General features: G+C 49.0%; 2 protein-coding genes across 3 annotated transcripts in view; both read left to right on the forward strand.

Annotated features, from left to right (window-relative positions):
- LOC137306465 (calpain-1 catalytic subunit-like) overlaps positions 1 to 20694 on the forward strand; it is a 46524-nt gene extending 25830 nt beyond the window's left edge. Inside the window, exons 10-21 of the mRNA XM_067975701.1 lie at positions 1798 to 1967; positions 2511 to 2522; positions 5038 to 5249; positions 6953 to 6992; positions 7849 to 7914; positions 8409 to 8466; positions 8568 to 8632; positions 12154 to 12222; positions 13779 to 13857; positions 15844 to 15960; positions 17358 to 17416; positions 20337 to 20694. Of these exons, the coding sequence (XP_067831802.1) occupies positions 1798 to 1967; positions 2511 to 2522; positions 5038 to 5249; positions 6953 to 6992; positions 7849 to 7914; positions 8409 to 8466; positions 8568 to 8632; positions 12154 to 12222; positions 13779 to 13857; positions 15844 to 15960; positions 17358 to 17416; positions 20337 to 20363 (974 nt within the window). The 3' untranslated portion in view covers positions 20364 to 20694. The remainder of the gene's footprint in view (positions 1 to 1797; positions 1968 to 2510; positions 2523 to 5037; positions 5250 to 6952; positions 6993 to 7848; positions 7915 to 8408; positions 8467 to 8567; positions 8633 to 12153; positions 12223 to 13778; positions 13858 to 15843; positions 15961 to 17357; positions 17417 to 20336) is intronic.
- Positions 20695 to 22753: 2059 nt separating this feature from the next.
- LOC137306468 (solute carrier family 22 member 6-A-like) overlaps positions 22754 to 24493 on the forward strand; it is a 42255-nt gene continuing 40515 nt past the window's right edge. The window contains exons 1-2 of one of the 2 annotated variants that reach the window (XM_067975706.1): positions 22790 to 22832; positions 22933 to 23112. The gene's annotated coding sequence lies outside the window, so the exon portion shown is untranslated. Of the gene's footprint in view, positions 22833 to 22932; positions 23113 to 24493 lie in introns of both variants that reach the window. The other variant, XM_067975707.1, reaches the window with a different exon arrangement.

Here is a 24493-nt window from a genome sequence, read left to right on the forward strand (position 1 = left end):
CCGAGTGTTCTCACTGTGCGTAGCCTCCCCACTGGTACCACAATGTGGGAAAGTACCCTCACAAAGCAGGGCCACGCGGATGAGATACTGGGGGGGGGGGGGAGAGGCTGGCAGTGCCAGTGGACAACACACTCCAGCAAGAGTAGGCACCAACTGGTGAGGAGTGACTTTTAGAAGGATATGTTGATGGGGTTAGATGAAGTAAGGTGGAAGAAAGCTGATGTGGAGCATAAACACTGGCATAGACCTGTTGGGCCGAATGGCCTGTTCTGTGCTGTAGATTGTATGTAATTCTACCACTTTGTGCATTTGGAGGGGAACAGAATAAATGAAGAGGGAGAGTGAGTCTCACGGTCGCTGACTGTGTAACGGTTGCCCTGGGCTGTGGGTGAGACCCTCTGTTCTCTGACCCCCCCCGCCGCCGTTTGTTCTCTGACACCCCCATTCTCTGACCTCCCGTTCTCTGAGCCCCCCATTCTCTGAGCTCTCCCCATTCTATGAGCCCCCCCCATTCACTGACCCCCATTCTTGGAGCTCTCCCCATTCTCTGAGTCCCCCATTCACTGACCCCGCGTTCTTTGAGCCCCCCATTCAATGACCGCCGTTCTGACCCCCTGTTCAATGACCCCCCGTTCACTGACCCCCCGTTCTCTGACCCCCCGTTCTCTGACCCCCCCGGTTCTCAGACCCCCCCCCCCATGCTGATCACCCCCTGTCCTCTGACACCCCCGTTCTCTGAATCCCCCGTTCTCTGAATCCCCCGTTCTCTGAATCCCCCGTTCTCTGAATCCCCCGTTCACTGGCCACCCCGTTCACTGACCCCCACCCCCCCCCCCGTTTACTGACCTCCCCCTTCACTGACCCCCCTCCCGTTCACTGACCCTCCCGTTCACTGACCCTCCCGTTCTCTGACCCTCCCATTCACTTACCCCGCACCGGTCTCTGACCCCCCCTGTTTACTGACCCCCCCCCCCGTTCACTGACCCCCCTCCCGTTCACTGACCCTCCGTTCTCTGACCCTCCCATTCACTTACCCCCCCCTTTCTCTGACCCTCCTGCTCTCTGACCCTCCCGTTCACTTACCCCCCCCCCCGTTCTCTGACCCTCCCGTTCTCTGACCCTCCTGCTCTCTGACCCTCCCGTTCACTTAACCCCCCCCCCCGTTCTCTGACCCTCCCGCTCTCTGACCCTCCCGTTCACTTACCCCCCCGCCCCGTTCTCTGACCCCCCGTTTCACTGACCCCACCCCGTTCTCTGACCCTCCCGTTCTCTGACCCTCCCATTCACTTACCCCGCACCGGTCTCTGACCCCCCCTGTTTACTGACCCCCCCCTCCCCCCCGTTCACTGATCCCCCCCCAGTTCTCTGACCCTCCCGTTCTCTGACCCTCCCGTTCACTGACCCTCCCGTTCACTGACCCCTCGTTCTCTTATCCTCCCATTCACTGACCCCGCTCCGTTCACTGACCCCCCCCCCCCCCAGTTCTCTGACCCTCCCGTTCACTGACCCCCCTCCGTTCACTGACCCCCCTCCGTTCACTGACCCCCCCCACCCCCGTTCACTGACCCCCCCCCCCCGTTCACCAACCCCCCCCCCCCGTTCACTGACTCCCCCCCTCGTTCTCTGACCCTCCCGTTCTCTGACCCCCCTGTTCTTTGACCCTCCTGTTCACCGACCCCCCCATTCACTGACCCCCCGCCCCCGTTCACTGACCCCTCGTTCTCTGATCCTCCCAATCACTGACCCCCCATTCTCTGACCCCCCCATTCACTGACCAACTGCTGTTTTTTCCTGCAGCCACTTTCTGGATAAACCCGCAGTTCAAAATTCAGCTGCAGGAGGAAGATGACGAGCGGGAAGGGGTGGAGTCGGGGTGCAGCTTCCTGGTAGCATTGATGCAGAAGGACCGGCGCAAGCTGCGGACCGCAGGGAAGGATATGGAGACCATCGGCTTCGCCATCTATGATGTACGAAGGTGTGGGCACGGTTGGGGGAGGGGTAATGTAAGCCGGTTTCCATGCCAATAAGTTTGTCGTCTGTTGGTTGCCCTCGCTGGCCGTCAGACGCCCACCGCTACCTGGCCTAAGCGTTGCTTTTGTCATGTGTTGGTGGGCTGTTCGACCACAGAAGGCATCACAGCGCAGCTCGCTCCCGTCCTCACCTGAAATCTAGATGTACACGGGCATGTTTCCCAGCGAAAGTCGCTGGGTAGCGATGAGGAGGAGCAGGAGCCCTGGTCGGTTAACTTGGCATGGATTGAACTTATGAGCCTCAACCTCACACTGGGTAGTGCATTTACCTACAGAGCCAATGGGGCATGGGGGAGAGGAACGGTCCAGCAAGGAATGCTGTTGTGTACAGTTGGAGGAGGGAATGAGAATAAAATGGAGATGTGCTGAGCAAGGCCATCTTGTCACAAGGGAATTGAATAGTTTGAATTGCTGGTGGTGGCATTGTTCTAAATGCATTTATTTTTCTGTCATTTCAATTCTTTTTCTGTTTCTCTACAGGTCCCAGATGAGGTAGGTCAGTTTGTGCAGCATCTAAGGATCGTGCAGAGAGCAGGTAAAGATCCCACATATGAGGGGATAGGAGCATAGGAACAGGAGCAGGCCATTCAGCCCCTTGATCTGTATCTTAACTCCATCTACCCGCCTTGGTTCTGTAACCTGTAATACCCGCGCTCAACAAAAATCGATCAATCTCAGTTTTGAAATTTTCAATTGACCCCCAGCCTCAACAGCTTTTTGGGGGGGAGAGTTCCAGATTCCCACTCCCCTTTGTGTGAAGAAGTGCTTCCTGACATCACCCCTGAATGGCCTGGCTCTAACTTTAAGGTTCTGCCCCCTTGTTCTGGACTCCCCCCACCAGAGGAAATAGTTTCTCTCTATCTACCCTATCAAATCCATTAATCATCTTAAACACCTCAATTAGATCACCCATTAATCTTCTATATTCATGGGAATACAAGCCGAGACATGGATTGAAGGGGAGTGGCAGGGTGTAGAGCTGGCATTGACTTGGGGAGGTGATAGTGGGCACGGCTAGAAGGGGAAGGGATAGAACAGGCATTGTTTGAAAGGGAAAGGGTGGTAATAAAGTGGGCATGGATTAAAGGGGAGGTGATAAAGTAAGCATGGATTAAAGGGGAGGGTATAGAGCAGACTCTAATTGGGTGTAGGGAAAGATCAAACATGTGCTGGGGGAGGGATAATGTAGCACTCACTTTGGGAATGGAAGAGAGCAGAAGCTTCCTGGGGGAGGGAACAGAGTGGACTCACTTTGGAAATTGGACACAGTAGATGTGTCCTGTGGGAATTGGAAATAAAGAACCTGGATTTTGGGGGCAGGCTGTGGCACGGGGGGTTCTGGACTGGATACACATTAGGGGTTAGGGGCTGTGAGTTGTGGTTTGAATGGAGCCATTGGCTGTGCTCCTGATCCATGATGTCACCACAGTGCAACATCATGATGTCATAGCCATGCACAAAATGGCTGCCAGCTCCTGGCCCATAAATTATTGGTTCATTATTTTTTAATAGTTTTTAAAAGGAAGTAATCACTTTCCCCTTGGCATTGCACATGGTGAGTCAAGTCTAAAGTGCAGTCAGGTGAAGCGAGGTCAAAGTGCGAGAGATAATTGGACCAGGGAGAGCAGACAAAATTCATGCCCCATTTTACAATCAATCATATGCTGTGTCCTTATTTTGTATGATAGTTCGACTTTTAGCTGATAATTTATATAGCAAAACTGACAGGAATTTGGGGAGCAGAGTGGAGTTGGTGGGACAGAGGAAAGGCTGAGGAAGTGGGAGATGCTATAGCACCACCACTGGTAGGAGGGTGTAATTACAATGTGACAAGTTTACATAGATAGTTTCCATTATAAATGTGGACATAGGAATTTATAACAGAAACAGGTGCCGGCAAGGTTTTCCAGATAGGGGTCTCACCCGTGCAGGTGTAAGATTTTTAATATATTATAGATAGAAGCTTTTAAATGTAATTTCTACTCCTCGTCTCCTGAAGTTGCTGAGTTTTCCGAGGTACACAGGCACTCTGCCCAAGTGGCTATCCTACAAGTGTGGGCCAATGTCAGCCAGCTATTTGAGCTTGGGGGACATCACAGCTGAACCTGATCCTGTCCTCACCCGATATCCATACGTGCTCATTTTCCAGCAAAAAAAATCTCTGGATAGTAATGAGCAGTGGGAGACCCCCGACTAATATCTTTCCCTCCCGCTAGTCTGGGGTGTTACAGTGAGGTGTTGGGTCCCGTACTGGGGGCTTGAATGAGACCGGCAGCTGTAACCAGGACCTCTCTGGTGTATAGGGCTCAATGTCGGGTGGGCTTACTGACCATGTGTGATCCTGAGGTGCGGATTTCACCGATTGCTGCTGACTCGGTGCAGTTGTTAGTGACGGAATCATAGAATCTTACAGCACAGAAGGAGGCCATTCAGCCCATTGTGCCTGTGACGGCTCCTTGAAAGAGCTATCCAATTAGTCCCACTCCCCTGCTCTTTCTCCATAGTCCTGCAAATTTATTCTTTTCAAGTATTTATCCAATTTCCTTTTGAAAGTTATTATTGAATCCGTTTCCACCGTCCTTTCAGGCAGTGCATTCCAGATCATCACAACTCGCTGCATAAAAAAATTCTCCTCATCTCCCCTCTGGTTCTTTTGACAATTATCTTAAATCTGTGTCCTCTGGTCACTGACCCACCTGCCAGTGGAAACAGTTTCTCCTTATTTACTCTATCAAAACCCCTCATAATTTTGAACATCTCTATTAATTCTACCTTCTCTGCTCCAAGGAGAACAACCCCAGTTTCTCCAATCTCGCCACAGAACTGAAGTCCCTCATCCTGGTACCATTCTGGTAAATCTCCTTCGCACCCTCTACATGGCCTTGACATCCTTCCTAAAGTGTGGTGCTCAGAATTGGACACAATTCTCCAGCTGAGGCTTACATCCCTTTCCTGGTACCATTCTAGTCAATCTCCTGTTATATTTTTCCGTGCTCTTGTGATGCAGTACGTCGGACAGTCAGCAGTTCACTTGAAGCGGGATTTCTTCCTCACGCATGGCTCGCGAGCCCGGTCCGAGCTGTTCATCAACCTCCGGGAAGTGAGCAGTCGGTTCAAGCTTCCCCCTGGGGAGTACATCATTGTCCCGTCGACCTTTGAACCCAACAAGGAGGCTAACTTCTGCTTGAGGGTCTTTTCGGAAAAGAACGCCAACTCCGAGTAAGTAAGGGCTCAAAGATAGGAACCCGCTGTGAAAGGAAGATCCCTGCATTTACACAAAGTGTCTCTCAGAATGGTCCCAAACCACTTCATCTACAAAGAAATGCTTTGAAGGGCAGCCACTATGTAGATGCACATTTTGTGCACAGCAAGGTCCCGTAAAATGAGATGAGTTTTTGATGGTGTTGGTTGAGGGACGAATGTGGGCCCAGGACACCACCCTGCTCTTTGAATAGCGTTGTGGGATGTTTAGCATTCACTGGAGGAGGCAGACAAGCCTCGGTTTAACGTCTCATCCGAAAGACGGCACCTCCAACAGTGCAGCACTCCCTCAGTACTGGAGGGGAGCTCCCGATCAATGTGAAAACTTGGCAACTGACTGGGTGACGTGATCCACCGTTCGTTAACTATGGCCCAGCCCGGATTAAGTGCTCAAGTCCTGGAGTGGGGAATGGACCAGATTCAGTCATGGCTCAGTGGGTAGCACTCTCTCACCTCTTAGTCAGAAGGTCATGGGTTCAAGTCCCACTCCCGAGACTAGAGCCCATAATCCAGGCTGACACTCCCAGTGCCAGTACTGAGGGAGTGCTGCACTGTCGGAGATGCCGTCTTTCGGATGAGATGTTAAACCGAGGCCCATTTGCCCTCTCAGTTGGATATAAGAGATCCCATGGCCCACACTATTGGAAGAAGAGCAGGGGAGTTCTCCCCAGTGTCCTGGCCAACATTTATCCCTCAACCAACATCTAAAAACAGATTATTTGGTCATTATCACATTACTGTTTGTGGGACCTGGCAGTGCACAAATTGGCTGCCGTGTTTCCTAGATTACAACAGTGACCACACTTCAAAAAGTACTTCATTGGCTGTGAAGCACTTTGGGACGTCCTGAGGTTGTGAAAGGTGCTATATAAATGCAAGTTCTTGCTTCCTATTCACACCCCACTCCCTGTGAGTGAGATGTGATCCTTCCTTTCCCCCAGTTACTGTGTCTCCTGACCTGAAGGTGCTGAGTCTTGCTGAAATATGGTTGATGGGCACTGAATGTCCTCTGAGCCTCTCCCATGCTTCATGTGTGAGTCCAGACAGGGAGTGCTGGCAGGTGATTTCACCGTGGACAAGCCCGACCCCTGAACCCACAGTCAGCTGACAGCCACAGTGCAAGAGTAACACTAAATTATTACCCCAGGTGAGAGGACCCCTCTCTTTCTGGAGATGAGTGGGAGTGCAAGTGCTATTTTGTCCTTAATTATGAAAGGGAGGGAGAAGTCCATGATAGGATAATCAGACACAGGGCTCTGGATGGAAGGAGCTGATGGGCTGAATGGCTCTCTTATCTTTTGTTTCCACCTATAACAGAGTGGCAGCACCTTCCCATGTGGAGTCTCCCTGTATTTGCTGGGCTCCACTGCTTGTGCCCGTATTCACTTCATTTCTAGTTCCTGAAGGCGCTGGTGGTCAAACTTGACCATTAGTGGACCATCCATTGGTGACATCACCTGGTCAGTTATCAGGTTTTCCCAGTGGTCTGGAGCTCTTCTTCAGTGGGTTAACTCTGCAAATGCCCACCATGTGGCACCAAGAGACAGGGCCTCCAGGAAACGAGGGGGGGAATTGGCAGGGGGACTGCTTATCCTGCAGTATTCCCATTCATAATGTGTCAGACTGGGAGCAATGACAGTTTCAAACCTCATCTTTTACAGGGAACTCGATGATGAAATCAGCGCTGACCTGGTGGAGGAGGTAAGATGGCAGTGGTTTAAGGTGACGTTTGGTGGGGTCAATGAACAGTCATTTTCTTTCTATTTTATTCTGTTTGCACTCCTGAGGCTGAAGGATGTGAGTGCTCAGGGAATGGAACACTTTCCCTAGTGCCAGCATCATGCAACCCCATGGCAGGGTTAGATACAAAGTAAAGCTCCTTCCACACAGGGCAGGTACAGCACAGGTTAGAAACAGAGTAAAGTTCCGTCTTCACTGTCCCATCAAACACTCCCAGGGCAGGTACAGCATGCTTAGGTACAGAGATGCACTACCATATGCACTGCAGCAACTCACCAAGGCTTCTTCGAAAGCACCTCCCAAACCCGTGACCTCTACCACCTAGAAGGACAAGGGTAGCAGGCACATGGGAACAACACCACCTGCACGTTCCCCTCCAAGTCACACACCATCCCGATTTGGAAATATATCGCCGTTCCTTCATCGTCGCTGGGTCAAAATCCTGGAACTCCCTTCCTAACAGCACTGTGGGAGAATCTTCACCATGCGGACTCATATGGTTCAAGAAGGAGGCTCACCACCACCTTCTCAAGGGCAATTAGAGATGGGCAATAAATGTTGGCCTTGCCAGTGATGCCCACATCCCATGAACGAATATAAAAAAAAGCTCCCTCTACACTGTCCCATCAAACACACCCAGGGCAGGTACAGCACGGGTTAGATACAGAGTAAAGCTCCCTCTACACTGTCCCATCAAACACTCCCAGGGCAGGTACAGTACAGGTTAGAGAGAGAGGCAGTTGGCAGTGGGAGTTTTAGGGTGGGTTTAGGAACAAATTGTTTAATGTTTAATATTTCTGTCTTGTGTCTCCCGTAGGAGGAAGTACCTGAGCATGAAATTGATGAAAAATTCAAAAGCCTCTTCAGGCAGCTGGCTGGAGAGGTGAGCGTGCGGGTCTGAGTGAGCGGGTCCGAGCCTGTGCGTCAATGTTTGTGGCCCTCTGTGTGTTGACCAGCTCGAAACAAACATATCTCTATGAGAAAAGTCCTTCTCCTGAGGAATCTCTCTCGATTCTGACAGAGACATTAGCACTTGCTGATCCCGCCCAGCTGTGATACTCAGTTGCTCGCTTGGCCTGGTACTGGCACTGGAGCTGGTATGGCCGTGGGGAGCCATGCAGCGGCTATGCCTTCTGCAGTTGGTGTCAGTGCTCAGACTCTGATTTTTTGTTCTCCTCTCCCATTTGCAAATGCCGACTCTCGCTGGTGTATGGGTCCTCTGCCCCAGACCATATTAGTGCTTATTCCAGTGTCACAGTGAAAAGCCCCATTTCCCTGGGTCTGTGAGTAATTGAGGGTTTAATATATGGGATATTCAGGGTACCCAAAGCTCTCTGTAACCTAACGATTTATACTTTATTTTTTTGTCTTCCGCAGGACTTGCAGATCACAGTGAAGGAGCTTCAAACAATTCTGAACCGAGTAGTGGGTAAACGTAAGCATCAGGCCCACTTCTGTCCCCCACAGTCACTCTCTGTGCCAACTCTCCGGTGCCACATGCCCATAACCATCCCCTCTGTTGTTTCTTGTTTCCAGACAAGGATCTGAAGACAAATGGGTTCAGTATGGAGTCCTGCCGCTGTATGGTCAACCTCATGGACGTATCCTCATTAGAACGACTTACGTAACACCTTTAATTGCGGGTCTGCATTAGGTATTCTCTTGGGTTCAGTAATTACTGCTGTAGGATTTCTCCTCTGTCTTGTTCAGAATACAAAAGGTCAAGGATCAAGTGAGACTCCGTAGTTATTTTCTAACTTCAACTAATTTAATTTGACATACAGTCATACAGTTTTTACCAGAAAGTAGTAGCTTCTCATGCCTTTTTCTAGCAAGGCCGAAGGATTGATCAAGTCCTTTTGTCTTGGGAGAACAAGAAGGTTCTCTCCTGTGCCGTCTTATCCTGACGTTGCATGCGGCTTTCCTGAAAACCCTGCAGAATGGGCTGTTTTATATGTTTTTCCTTCACATCTGCTGTTGAACATCATAACGTATTTGGGTTGTGTTTCAACTCTAACACTAAAGAATTTCTTATCATTTCCTTAGGCCTTGTAGCTTACCAAGGTCAGCCTTGCTGACACATCCTACCTACTGTCTCAGCAGAACCGTATCCTGCCAGTATGTAATAAACACATCCATGATACTTTGCAGGACATGTCAATGGCCTAATTTCCCAGCACTGCTCAAGTTGACAGCTCCATGGCCTTTTACCAGGTAATCAAAAGTCCATTCTTTTAGTCTTCTTTAAATTCAAGTATTAGAAGTCCATGTTGAAAAGTCCAAAATCCTTCACTGGTCACACATGTAAGTGGTCCCCTACAATCAGGAGCTTATCTTTACTCTCCAATATCTAGTTGCAGGTTAGGTTGGCTCGGAGTTCATAACAATGAAACCTCTCGTTGTGTGAATGGGATACTGTGATCTCGCTATGATCCTGTGTGCGTCCCTTCTATCTTCCAGAAGGTGGACAGTTGTACCCTCTAGTAAGATGAGGCCAAATGTAAACCAAGAAACTGGTTTGTTTTGCATGTAATATATGAATGAGCAGATTAAAAGTTTACAGTGAATTTCAATCTCTCTTCATAATGCTCCTCGTAACCTTGAGGCTGTTTTAGTTGGTACAGAGGAGATTGAGGGGTGATTTGATGGAGGTGTTTACAATTATGAAGGGTTATGAAGAGTCGATAGGAACACATTGTTTCCAGTGATTGAGGATCTAGAACGAAGGGACATAGATATAAGATTAAATGTCAGAGATTTAGGACAGAGAGCAGGAGAGATGTTTTTACACAGGGTTGTGAGGTTGTGGAATGTACCAGCGGAGTTAGTGATAAAAGCAGAAACTTGTCAACATTTAGGAGCAGGTTAGATAGGTGGTTGAAAGGGGATAATGGGATATGGGAACAGGACGGGGACGTGGGATTAGGATACTGCTCATGCGGAGGATAAACACCAATACAGGCTGCTTGGGCTGAATGGCCTGTTTTTGTGTTGTAATTTCTATGTAATGGAAAATAACAAAAGATGCTACACTATCCCTGTTTGCGAGCTGAATTCACTTTACTGACTAGCAAGTTTCTGAAATGTCTCTTGACCTATGACCCGCCCCTGGCAGTCTACGCCCAGGGATTGGCCAGATGAGCTGCCAATCAATGCTGCTACGTCAACTCAGAAACCTTCCACATGATACCTACAGGGCCCGTTCCGCTAAGACCCCATACTGTGCTCTGTGAGAAGAGGTCATCTGAATGTTATGCCCAATTTCCTCTCTGGAATGTGTTAACAAATCCCATTGTCTCAAACTGACCCTAACCTATCTAACCTACTCTTAAATATTGACAGGTTTCTGCTTCTATCACTAACTCCGCTGGTACATTTCCCAACCCTCGTGATCTGGATCAAATCCCAGGAGCAGAGGGTGATGTGTGGATTTAATCCCTTGTGAGCTGAATTTAACTTAATAACTTCATTTTAGTATAAACTAATCTGAAATCCCTCCTACACTAAATATTCAAAAATTCCAAAACGTGACAAACAATTTACACTAATGTCACACTTTTAACATCGTGGATTGTCCCAAGTGTATAAAACAGGAGTTGGGAGAAGAGTTAGAGACCGGGACTGAAGATATGGTTGAAGAGGCAGGTACTGAGGAGGCTCTTGTAGGTGGGAACAGATGGAACAAGGAGGGGGGAGGGAGAGAATTTCAGAGAGTAGGGATCTGATGGGAGGGGAGCTTATACAGTAGACATGAGTCAGAGAGCTGGAGGGTGCAGGCTGGGTTATTAGGCTGGAGGAGGCTGCATTAGTAGAGACCATAGAGGCATTTGTAAATGAGATGATGATTCTGAAAACAAGGCATTGGGGACAGGGGGCCAGAGGAGGTCGTGGACGATAGGGGATGGTGATAGGTTAATAAGATGGGGCAATAAAGAGTGGGATGAGAGTTTGTGTAGGGAAGAGCTTGGGAGGCTGGCAAGGAAAGTCATGGTGGGGTGAGAAAGGGACATCAGCGAGAGATATCACAGATATTGGTAATGGGACTGCAAGTAGGGTTGACACTCAGCTTAGATCAAATAGGACACTGAGGTTTTGTACGGTTAGGTTCACCTGATCGAGCAGCCGGGAAGAAGGAGAGATTCGGAGGACAGGATCCGGTGTTTCTGGCATGAACTAAACACGATTGCTTCGGTCCTGCCAACACTGAGCTTGAGGAATTTGCAGTGTATCCGTGACTTGGTGTCGGACAATATAGCAGCAGTTGTGGAATCAGAGATGGTGGTGTGGAGGTAAAGCTGAAAGGTCTTAGCATACGTATGGAAGCTGACCTCAAGCTCTTGGATAATGGTGCTGAGAGACATCATGTAGATGAGGAATAGGAATGAGCCAAGGATGGAACAGTAGGGTCTGCCAGAGGTGACAGCACAGGTGCAGAAGAATCTATTGCAGGGGCTGCGCTGGCTCCAGAATGGAACCATGAAAAGGTGGAGCCATGCAGTAGGAGCGAGTGGGTGACCATGTCGATCATTATATAAAACTGTAGAGAGGAGGGGGCGAATCAGTGTAGTGAACTTGGTTCACTACACTTTAATGGTCAGGGAAGGGCACTGTGGGTTATATTTGGGTGGTGGGGGGGTGTGGATTGCGTGGAAAGAGGGAGTGTTATTCCCGTATCCAATGGATAAATGCTGAGACCCACTGTGAGGTTTGGTATTTGAAGACGGGCATGAAATCCAGTTTGGAAGTGCAAGATCTAGAAGTGGGAGATATATGGTACTGAGGCATGGAATCTGGGGAGAAACGTCTGGGTATGAGGCACAGGCTCTAGATCTAGCGGATTTATGCCTTGGAGGTGTGGGTTCTGGCGGTGGGGGATGTTGACTCCAGGGGTGCGATCTGGAGGTGGATGATGCTGGCTCCAGGTGTGGGATCTGGAGGTGGGTGATGCTAGCTCCAGGTGTGGGATCTAAAGGCAGGACGTGTACAGTTCTGAGGCATAGGATCGGGAACCAGCACATTGTCACTTTATTAGTGCAAGATCGGGGAGCAGGAAACATCATTCGGATAAATTAGACATCCAATTAATTCTGCAGTTTTCCTTAAATGTGGTTCGTGTAAACAGCGAGATGGAAACGCGAGACTTGGTCTTACAGAGTTCAACGTGTTGTGGAACAAGATACGCAAGTGGCTGGTAAGAGAAGGATTAGTTTCAGCACTTTTTAATCCCCCAAACTCCCCCCATCTTTCCCGAGCGTACTGACTCTTGCTGGGGTACAGACCACCAATGGCGGCCATGCCTTCAGCCATCAGGCCCTAAACTCTGGAATTCCCTCCCTAAACCTCTTTACTTCTCTCCATCTGTAAGACGCTCCTTAAAACCTACCTCTTTGACCAAGCTTTTGGTCACCTGCCCTAATATCTCCTTATGTGGCTTGGTGTCAAATTTTGTTTGATAACACTCTTATGAAGCGCCTTGGGACATTTTACTACATTAAGGCACCATATAAATGCAAGTTGTTGTAGTAGTATGTCCTCGGACACCGAGTGCCCTCTGCTATCTCGTCCAAAGGTCCCCTCTTCATGTGTGACCCCATCCTATTTGTGATGTCCCGCTAAGAAAGAAAGACTTGGATTTATATAGCACCTTTCACGACCTCAGGACGTCCCAAAGCGCTTAACAGCCAATGAAGTACTTATGAAATATAGTCACTGTTGTAATGTAGGAAACGCGGCAGCCAAATAGTGCACAGCAAGATCCCACGAACAGCAATGCGATAATGACCAGATCATCTGTTTTTTAGGTGTTGGTTGAGGGATAAATATTGGCAGGACACCGGGGAGAACTCCCCTGCTCTTCTTCCAATAGTGCCATGGGATATTTTATGTCCACTTGAGAGGGCAGACGGGACATCAGTTTAACGTCTCATCCAAAAAATGGCACCTCCGACTGTGCAGCATTCCCTCAGTACTGCACTGAAGTGTCAGCCTAGATTTTGTGCTCAAGTCTCTATAGGGTGAGACTTGAACCCACAACCTTCTGACCCAGAAGCGAAAGTTCTGGGGATCTTTGACTTGTGGCTCAGTCAGAAGGTTTAAGTCAAGAAGGGATTCTCTCCACCAATTGAATTTTCATAGGTGAACACACCTGGACATTGCTTAATAATTAATAATTGATAAGAAGTTATGTAAGTCTGTCTATGCTGCATTAATTGCTGTAGGAAAATAACACATTGAATTTCACATTGTCATTATTACATATACACAAATATGACAAAATAATCTTTACTACCAAAGCTCTCCCCTTTCCTCTTTCAATTACTTAGCTTTACTCTTAATCATTCCTACTTCTTCCTACAGTCCAATCCCCATTCCCCCACCCACTACCCATGATTAACTACTGCCCCACTTTCTCACCCTTCACTACTCCAGAGTAACTCCCCACCCTCCTCAATACTCACACATACACAGCTTTTCAGCCGGCCTAACTGCTGCACGAGCTAAGATCAGCACAGACTGGGGATTGAACCTGTGAGCCCCCTGGCCTGTATGACAGTCCCTCACAAGTAGTGTAGATCAGCCATGATCTAATTAAATGGCGGAACAGGCTCGAGGGGCTGAATAGCGTCCTCCTGTTCCTATGTGTGGCTACCCACTGAGGCATCAATCCTGGGGGCGGGGGGCGGAGGGGAAAGGGGTTGTTGTTTGGCAGTGGGGATAATTAATGGAGCTATTGATATTTTTCCGCAGGGAGTTTTCAGACAGTTCGATTTAGACAAATCTGGAACGATGAATGCCTATGAGATGAGACTGGCCTTGGAGTCTGCAGGTACTGCTTCACATGCTCTACATTCCTTGTACTGTCAATGTTGCAGCTTGATCTTTTACTGTGGAACAATTATCTTTAAAAGGAAGGGCTTGATTTTTCCATTGGTTCTCGGGATGTGGGCATCGCTGGCAAGGCCGGAATTTATTGCCCATCCTTAGTCGCCCCTTGAGAAGGTGATGGTGGGCCTTCTTGTTGAACTGCTAGCGGTTTGATACAACTGAGTGGTTTGCTGGACCACTTCAGAGGGCAGTTAAGACTCAACCACATTGGTCTGGGGCTGGGGGCACATAGAGGCCAGACCAGATAAGGTGAACCAGTTGGATTTTTACGACAATCCGTCACTTTTACTTCATCTCCAGATTTTTTTAAAACTCTATTCAAATTCAAAGGGGCTTCAGTTATGTGGAGACTGGAGAAGCTGGGATTATTCTCCTTAGAGTAGAGAAGGTTAAGAGGAGATTTAAAGAGATGTTCAAAATTATGAGGGGTTTTGATAGGGAGAAACTGTTTCCACTGACAGGAGGGTCGGTAACCAGAGGACACAGATTTAAGATAATTGGCAAAAGAACCAGGAGAGAGATGAGGAGAATTTTTTTTATGCAGCGAGTTGTTATGATCTGGAATGCGCTGCCTGAAAGGGCGGTGGAAGCAAATTCAATAGTAACTTTCAAAAGGGAATTAAATATAATACTTGAAGGGGAAAAATTTGCTGGGCTATGGGAAAAGAGCAGGGAAGTGGGACTAATTGGATAGCTCTTTCAAAGAGCCAGCACAGGCAGGATGGGTCGAATGGCCTCTTTCAGTGCTATCTGATTCTAAATTCTCAAGCTGCCATGGTGGGATTTGAACATGCATTCTCTGAATTATTAGTCCAGGCCTATATTAGTCCAGGTTATATTACTAGTCCAGTAATATAACCATTACACTACTATACCCTGCAGTATAGTAACAGTATTCAGTAACTCATTAATTCTCCTTTTTAATATCATCTCTCCAATCTCCTTTCTGAAGGTGCCGGGGAACACTGGGGTTGTTTTCTGGTCACAACTGTCTAACTCGAGCTATTAGCATTGATCAACTGCCTCCTCCAGTTTCCTCCAGTACCTCACCAAGTGGTCACAGTGATATGAGAGCCTGAGTAGTGAGTGTGAACAGGGGGTTCAGTCGTGCCCTCACCTGATGTGACTGTCCGGCAGGGGTCACTGGTTAATGATCATGAGCGGATTTTCCCCTCTCTAACCCAGAGGCTATTTGTAGCAGCCGCTGCAAAAATCAGCTACTTCAGCACCGACTGGTGATTGAACGAGGGACCTTCTAGTCTGTCTGGCTCAGTTCCATACTCTGGCCATGTCCCTTGTCCTATAATCTAGGCTGGCGTCTCTAATGCAGCACTGACGGAGGGGCTGTTCTTCCGATGAAATGTTAACCCAAGATCCATCTACCTGTTCAAATGGATGTTAAAGATCCCGTGGCACTATTGGAAGAAGAGCAGGGGAGTTCTCCCCAGTTTCCTGGCCAGCATTCTTCCCTCAACCAACACCACCAAAAAAACAGATTAACCGGGCATTCACCTCATTTGCTGTTTGAGGGATCTCGCTGTGTGCAAGATGGCCACCATATTCACCCACGTAACTACTAATTCAGTGTGAAGTGCTTTGTGATGTTTCTCAGAGATGTGATGAAGTTCTATATAAATGTACGCTCTTAATGAGCACAGCTTAGTTTGCAGATTAAACTCAGTGAGGCTGCAGGCCAGGTGTGGGGCCTGGCTGGACAGGAGCTTGGCTTCAAGTGGCCTGTGGGCCTAGCTGCCAAGGCTCCACGCCAGGACTGCATCCTCGAGGCATTCAAACCGTCATCTTCTAAACCAGGACATTTGGAAAACTGTCGCATGTGGAAAAGCAAGATCCCACACGACTCAGCCTCCTGTTTTTGTGTTTACTCTGCGTTTGGCTTATTTTTTTCTCTCTCGTTTGTCCCTCCCAGGGTTTAAACTGAACAATCACATGCACAATCTGCTCATCACGCGATATGCGGAGCCTGACCTTTCCATCAACTTCGATAACTTTATCTGCTGTCTAATCCGCCTGGAGAGCATGTACAGTGAGTTCCGCATCAGCACTGCTTTCATTGTTACATTTCACAAGATCTGTCTCCACACACCCTGCCCAACGCCTGGACATTTACTGTTCCCGCAATACAGCCTCCTCTGGTACCTCGCCCGCATAACCAATCTGTGAGCCGAGACAGGACAGTCAGGCTATTTGACCATGGAAGGCATCGCAGCCAATCCAATCCAATCCATTTGACTTCCACATTTTCCAGCAGGAATCAATGGATGGAATTCAGGAGCTGGAACTACAGCTGATTTTATTCTCCTTCACAGGCCGGGGCACTGAGGCTGATTCTTATTCCCTAGTTGTTACCCCGACTGAGGTCAGCTAACACAGCACAGACTGGGAATGGAACCTAGGACCTTGCTGACCTGTATGCATTTACCCATTGAGGGGGAGCTATGGCAAGTGTTCCTTTTTGTCGAGGGTATGCTCAAGGACCATTCTTAGGAACGCTGCACCACACAGTAATGGAACACGGGTCTGGAGCTGTGATTCCTCCACATAGTCACACGGGCTGGGCGAGTGGGACGTCGGGCTGGGCGAGTGGGACGTCGGGCTGGGCGAGGGGGACGCCGGGCCGGGCGAGGGGGACGCCGGGCCGGGCGAGGGGGACGGGTCGCCGGGTCGGGCGAGAGGGACGGGGATGCCGGGCCGGGTGAGTGGGACGCCGGGCCGGGTGAGTGGGACGCCGGGTCGGGCGAGGGGGACGGGGACGCCGGGCGAGGGGGACGAGGACGCCGGGTCGGGCGAGGGGGACGGGGACGCCGGGCCGGGCGAGGGGGACGGGGATGCCGGGCCAGGTGAGTGGGACGCCGGGTCGGGCGAGGGGGACGGGGACGCCGGGCGAGGGGGACGAGGACGCCGGGTCGGGCGAGGGGGACGGGGACGCCGGGCCGGGCGAGGGGGACGGGGATGCCGGGTCGGGCGAGGGGGACGGGTCGCCGGGCCGGGCGAGGGGGACGCTGGGCCGGGTGAGTGGGACGCCGGGTCGGGCGAGGGGGACGGGGACGCCGGGCCGGGCGAGGGGGACGGGGACGCCGGGCCGGGCGAGGGGGACGGGGACGCCGGGCCGGGCGAGGGGGACGGGGACGCCGGGCCGGGCGAGGGGGACGGGGACGCCGGGCCGGGCGAGGGGGACGGGGACGCCGGGCCGGGCGAGGGGGACGGGGACGCCGGGCCGGGCGAGGGGGACGCCGGGCTGGGTGAGGGGGCTGGGTGAGTTGAGTACAAGGGGAACAGGCTCAATGCGCTGAACGGCCTCTTCTCATTCTTGATTTTTTCTTATTCTGCTTCCTGCTCCTGTGTTTCTGAAATGTCTGCTGAAAAGTTTTGTTGGATTATAATTTGAGCAATTTCACTTAATGAGCTGCTTTCTCAATGCAGGAACCTTTGTGATGCTGGATTCAGATCGGGATGGTAGTGTTACCTTTAATGTGTATCAGGTGAGCCTCGGCATTCTCTCTAATCTCTTCCTCTAATTTCTGGCTCTGTAATCTCTCTTTCTATTGCAGTCCCCACCACTTAAAACATCCACGTTTAAATGGGTAGCTGCCTATATTGGCCAAAAAGCGATAACTATTATCCATTTGAATTAACATCAGTTGCCGGTTTTAACGTCTTAAGTGCTCCGTTTATTTCGGGCAGAAACCGAAATGCTGAGATTTTTTTGGTAGTCTAAATGAATTTTTTATTCAATCTGATACCAATTAAGTTTAGCCTTTGCTAATTTACACCATGCTCTGTAAATTGTCGCTGGTATAATTAGCACAATGCTAAAACAGCTGTTTCTTTAATTATGTCATCTGCTACAAGCATTTAACAGTGGCTTTCGAGACAAAGTAGAAAGCTCTGGCAGCTGTGGCAACACTCAGTTCGAGGTTTTAAATGCCCTTCAGGCAATAATAACCTGCCATAAAGTCTGTCAAACATTAACACTGACCCTGCGCTACACTGAATATCAGAGGTCAGCATCTGATCCCTGTAGTTTGATGTCTGAAACCATGTCCTGAGATTAGAAACTGATTGTTGATTAGAATTCATGGGTGAGAGGAGCACAAACACTGCCCAATGGCATTTTATATAAATTATTTATTGATGCCCAAAGGGTGGAGTCTGTCCCAGGAATACCTTTGGGGGAAATTTACAGACTTGTCTTTCTTAAAAAGTTTGATTAATTTGAGTCTCTCTCCTGACCTGACAGTCCGGGAACAATTCAGAGGAGGTGTCCCAAAACTGAGTGATTCTAACACTCACAATGTCCCTTTCCATAAGTTTCATAAATGTTTGTTTCAAAAATTTTTTCCCTGTTAACAGCCATCGCATATAGCGGACAAATCGCGTTTGCATGAACACACCCGCTATAAGCAGTGTGGACTCTACCTCAGTCTCAAATCTCTGTCTGTCACTGCCTCTCTTTCTCTGATCTCTCTCTGTTTAATTTACATAGAATTTACAGCACAGAAACAGGTCATTTTTTGGCCCAAAAGGTGTATGCCGGTGTTTATGCTCCACATGAGCCTCCTCCCACCCTACTTTATCTAACCCTATCAGCCTATCCTTCTATTCTTTTCTCCCTCATGTACTTATCTAGCTTTTCCTTAAATGCATCTCTGCTACATGCCTCAACCACTCCTTGTGGTAGCAAGTTCCACATTCTCACTACTCTCTGAGTAAAGAAGTTTCTCCTGAATTCCTTATTGGATTTATTAGTGACTATCTTATATTCATGGCCCCTAGTTTTGGACTCCCCACACGTGGAAACATCTCTCTCTCAATCTCTGTCTTGCACTCTATTTATCCCTCTAACGATGTCTCTGTTTTTGGAAAGTGATAGTTACTGAGTCTCTACAGTTGCCAAAGTTTCATTCTCTTTGTTACTGTCTATGAAAAGTTTCCCAGTGAATCTTCTTGGGCCTTGAACTCAGACCGCCTCTGCTCCAGCCTCAGCCCCAATTTGTACCCGCTCAAGCCTCGGACTCACTCTGATCTCAGCCCCCGCTTCAGCCCTGGATGTGTTCCAGTCTCGGGCCTGCTCGGTAGCTCTTCCTCGCTGCTTTGTTGCTCCAGGAGCTGGAGCACTCCAGGAGCAGAGCCAGAGCCAGAGCCAGGGGTGGGGTGAACAAGGCCAGGCATGGGAGGAAGGGATTGAATGGGAGGGAGCTGGGAGCGGAAAGGAAAGCACAGACTCAGGGGTATTGCCGTTTTTGTGCAGGTTTTCATGGACAGATGGAGCCGAGAGCTTAATATTTAATTGTAAAAATACTCATTATAGAACTGAGATGGCAGGGAGACTGAGACCAGTGGTCCCAGGCCCGGTGAGGTTGTACTGGGAAGAGGTGGGGTGCAAGAACATTACTGGTAGAAGATCCTGCTGAGTCCCGGCCCATGAACTGAATGAGCCAATCAAGCAGCCAGAATAGGTCCCCCAACCTCTATGCGTTAATATTTTTCATTTAATTTCGATGTCCCACCTCCCATTTCCTCCTTTTCTCTCTCGCTCTTGCTGAGGTACAGTTCCATGGCTGCTTGCTGGCCTCTGGTAGCTCACCCAATTGGACGTAATTCATAAGTATGTCAAGACACTCAGTGTGGGCAGGCCATTTAACTGTGGGGGACATCACAGGCAAGCCCAATCTCGTCCTCTTCTGACATACACAGGCAGACACTTTCCACCAGATGTCATTGGATAGTGGTCAGGAAAAGTAATCCTGCCTTGATTTTTTTTTCTACCCTTTCCCTAGCTCTGAGGCCAACTGTACTTTGGATAAGACCAGCTAACTCAGCACAGATTTGTGGATCAAACCTGGGGCATTCCTGGTCGGAATGCTGTGCATTTCCCAACTGAGCTTCTGCCAGCCGTGGCTCAGTGGGTAGCACTCTTACCTCTGAGTCAGAAGGTCGTGGGTTTAAGTCCTATTTCAGAGACTTGAGTACATAATTCAGGCTCACACTCCCAGTGCAGTATTGAGGGAGAGCTGCACTGTCAGATGAGACGTTAAATCGAGGCCCCGTCTGCCCGTAAAAGATCCCCTGGCGCTATTCGAGAAAGAGCAGAGGATTTCTCCCCAGTGTCCTGGCCAATAATCCCATAACCAACACTTAAAAACAGATGTCATTATCACATTGCTATTTGTGGGATCTTGCTGTGCGCGAATTGGCTGCCGCATTTCCTACAACACACCAGTGACTACATTTCAAAAGTACCTCATTGGCTGGAAAGCGCTTTGGGACGTCCTGAGGCCGTGAAAGGCGCTACATAAATGCAATCCTTTGTTTGTGGAGAGCTAGCTGCTGCTGCTGATTGCTGTAACCTGTGGTACTGTTCCCACTGGCTCTAACCTTGTTTTCCTGTTGGTCTCACAGTGGCTCACGATGACCATGTTTACTTGAATGATGCGCCGATTCCCAGCTCCTGCTGACACTTCGTCTGCCTGCTTTCCACGTCCAAGTGCCTTTGCTGTTGAGACAATGGACACAAATTGAAACCTCTTGCGGGTGCCAGCCTGACGCAGTCATACGAAAGCCCCCCCGCCAACACCCCCCGGTGCTTTGTTTTATGTTGGACTCAGTGATGTTGCATTACCTGCTAAGTTGTGTTTGAGGACACCGTTTTAATGGCTGTTTTACAGTTATCTATGTTTTTTAAAATTATTTTTGAAGGGCTGCCAATCTTTTTAATGGGAAATTTAAAAAATATAATAAAAAAAAATGTTGAAATGCCCATTGGTGCCTTTTATATTTCTGTTCGGTGCCAGTGACCTCTAACCTGTCTCCATATCACTGCTACGTTGTGTCCAACACCCACTGCACCTCAAAAGAGATTCCCTTATATTTAACATCGCAAAATGTCCTCAGAAGCTTCACAATGTGTGTGTGTCGGGGGGTGGGGGGAGGGTGGATGGAAAAAAGGAATTGGGGGAAAATGTCGGGGTCACTGAGAGCTAGAGTAGGTTCAGAAGAGGCTTCTGAATATGGGGAGAGATGTAGCAAGGTGTGTTGCGGGGGGGGGGGGGGATTTAGGGAAGGTGTAAGGGGGCACAATGGTTAATGTTTGTCACTGATGGAGGGGAGGAATACACAGACCCGGTTGTTTTCGATGCTATGAATCCAAGTATTATTAGTGCACACTGATTGGAGTTAGGTTTCTGGGAGAAACAAACTGCATCCTCAACATATGCAAGTCATACTCCAGTGAGGGGAGAGACAGATACCTACACTACCCTCCTCCCACTCCACAGGGTGGATCCCACTCCCTCTTCCCCCATCAGGTAAGGTGGATCCCTCTCTCTCTTTCCCCCATTGGGTGAGGTAGATCCCTCTCTCTGTTCCCCCATTGGGTGAGGGGGATCCCTCTCTGTGTTATATGCTTGTGCCCCAGTATTTTATTATTTCGGTGATCCATTAAACCTCAGTTCACCTATGGAGTGGGTCAACTACCCTTTCCTGACCTCAGGGCTGCCAATCGAACCAGGCGCTGTGTAAAAGAGGAAAGGAACATTTTTAGCTCCCCTTGGTGGTTCAGTGAGTTTACCCAGTGAGTAGCTGAGCCATACAGACCAGGAAGGTCCCACGTCTGAGCCCTGATCCTCAAGGAGTTAGCTGACGTCAGTCGGGGAATGGTAGGGGGTGCTGCAACTGGCCTGATTGACCCTTGATTAAGGAGGAAATGAATCTACTCCTGAACCCTTTCCTGCTGGAAAACGCACACACATGTGAATGTGAGATGAGGATAAGATCGGAATCGGCTGTGATGCCTGCCATGTTGAATAGCCCATTGACATTCCAGTGGTTTCAAAGCCCAAGAGAGAGTCAGCAAGTTCGGAGGGAGGGGGGGGGGAAGGGGGGTGGAGGGATGGAGGGATAAATCATACATAATTTGTTACAGAATTAACTTTTTCTAGGGAATTGCATGAGGGAACTACTGTTGAAACACGAGTGTACAGGGCAAATGCTAGTGCCTGGGTTAGAAATTAAACAGCTGCTGTAGAGATTTCTTGATGAGGGGAGAAATATTTCCCTGCCCTTTCACAAGGATGTTGACTGGTCTTAGCAATCCTTTTGTGTCTTTGTATCTCTCTGATTGTCCTGAAGGTGCTGACTCTTACTGTGGTATGGGCTTCAGCCGAGGGCACTTGCCCAAATGCCCATTCTTCATATGTGAGCCCTGGCAGTGAGTGCCCACAAGCTATTTGATGGGAGGCATTACAGCCAAGCCCGATGCTGACTGTCTCCGTGCACATTTGTAGCAGTCAGCGGATAGTGATCAGACCCTTCCCTAGCCCAAGGGTGCTAAGTTGGGTTGCCAACCCTTCAGGATTGGCCAGGAGTCTCTAGGAATTGAAGATCAATCTCCAGGACACTGCTGTGAGCAAACCCAGGGAGAAAAATCATATAGGCATTAAAAAACTTTTTTTTCATTTTCTTTGTTCGCTTCTGTAAATTAGGTATAAAAGGATTGGAGATGGGAAAAAGAGGCAGTTTGACTGACAGTCAAGAATCATCCAATTAGGTAACAAAGAGTCTGTTTGCTTTCTGAATGGCGGGGCAGTTAGAAGCAGGAGGTTATGTGATGGAACCTTCCGGAATATGTCCAACTAGAGTTGGCAACTTAGTGCTGAGGCCAATTGTAACTCTGGCTGCGATCAGCTAACTCAGCACATGTCGGGGTTTGAACTTGGAACTGTCCTGTTCTGTGTAGTTCAGTACCACGGCAGGCGGTGCATTTGCCCCGTAGAGAGCTATAAAAAACAATCAACCAGTACGGTTCCTCTCATTCTCCAGGTCTTTTCAGCAAGAATCAGCAATTTATGGGTAGGGACTCTTTCCTCCTGCACTGGTTGCCATGGGCTTTTACTGAAGGTAACCTTCACTCTTGTTTCTGGATGGTTGAATTGGCACATTGGATAATAAGTTACAGTTTGCTGGTCTGGTTTTGACTTGACTATATTTCTTATTTCAGCAGTGTATCTTAAAGGGCCCATGAGGGGTGATTCTGTGACCCAGCCCTGCCCTGCGCTAGGAGTGCCAGATCATGGAATTGCCCCCTCATTGGTGCTTTTATACTGAAGAAGTGCAGACACAACGCATGGGTCTCCTTCTGTTGGCCATTTCCCATAGACAACTGATCTTCCTGGTTAAGGTACTGCCCCTTTCTCCTATTCTCCCCCCTCTCTAGACAGCTTACTGCTGGCGATAATGGTGGTGATAACACTTAATGTGTTCGTGTGACATTCCTAGCTGTCATATTTTAAGCAAGGTGAAACCCATTTTAAAGTAAACAGGTTAGCTCCTCTCCATAGCGCCAACAAAGGAAAAGAAAGGCAAGAAAAGACCATCAGGCTGACCAAATCCGACCCTATCGGTTAGCCGGTGAACCCCTCCCCAACCGCCAGCAGTGCCAACTCCTGGAGGGAGGCAAAAGAAAACCGGCGGCTAAGTTTGGCAAAAACTCTGGCAAATCCCTCCCTGGGTCGCTCAGACAAAGAAGTAAGCTCCAGGTTACCAATGGTGCATCAACCAAGATCCAAAGGCATCGGACAGATCCATGAAAATCTCGGTCTACTACTCTGCTGTTGGGCTAAGCTTTGCCCCTTACAGCAAAGGGGGGCTGGTCCTGAGGGGTTGAGGGGGCTGGGAGGTTTGCTCTCTGGGTCTCCATGGAGACTGGCTTCTGAGGCCAAGTGTAAAAGACGGAGGGAGAATGGCACGAAAATTGCTGTCCTGAAGCAGGAATAATGACCTGGTAAATATCACAGTGCCTTGTGTCCCAGTAATCTTTCCCCTGGTTCAACAGTGCTACACACTTGTAAATATTTCACCAGTCCATGCTCTCTCCCTGCATGTTTAATGTTTGGAGCGTGTTCTGCTTAGCATTAATTGGTGTTCTGCAGGACTTTTATAGCTTGCAATGACCATCGTCACTCAGCACCAGCCCACCATGGCAACAGTGGGAACAATTTTGACTGAACAACAAGTGAACTTTCATCACAGCCAATGAGAATAGTCAGTTTACAAAAGGCAGTGAGTGCCTCCTAATTTTACCCCAGCTTCAGCCCTGAGAGGCCTTTGTCCCAGATATCTTTATTAGAGCAAGACCTTTCAGGAGTGAGATTAGAAAACATTTCTACACACAAAGGGTGGTAGAAGTTTGGAACTCTCTTCCGCAAATGGCAATTGATTCTAGCTCAATTGCTAAATTTAAATCTGAGCTAGATAGCGTCTTGGCAACCAAAGGTATTAAGGGATATGGGCCAAAGGCAGGTATATGGAGTTAGATCACAGATCGGCCATGATCTTATCAAATGGTGGAGCAGGCACGAGGGGCTGAATGGCCTACTCCTGTTCCTATATTCCTATGTTCCTATATCCACATGCCAGTGGCAGTATTATATTGGGAGTCTGGCGTCAGTGGTTCCTTGCTCAATACTTGCACTGTTGGAAGCACCTGGCAATATCCCATTAAAACCTGATCTTTTAGATAAGGTGTTGTTTCACCTCATCCCCCCCTCCCCCAACCCCAG

Source organism: Heptranchias perlo, chromosome 43 (genome assembly GCF_035084215.1).
Source record: "Heptranchias perlo isolate sHepPer1 chromosome 43, sHepPer1.hap1, whole genome shotgun sequence".
NCBI classification, from domain to species: Eukaryota; Metazoa; Chordata; class Chondrichthyes; order Hexanchiformes; family Hexanchidae; genus Heptranchias; species Heptranchias perlo.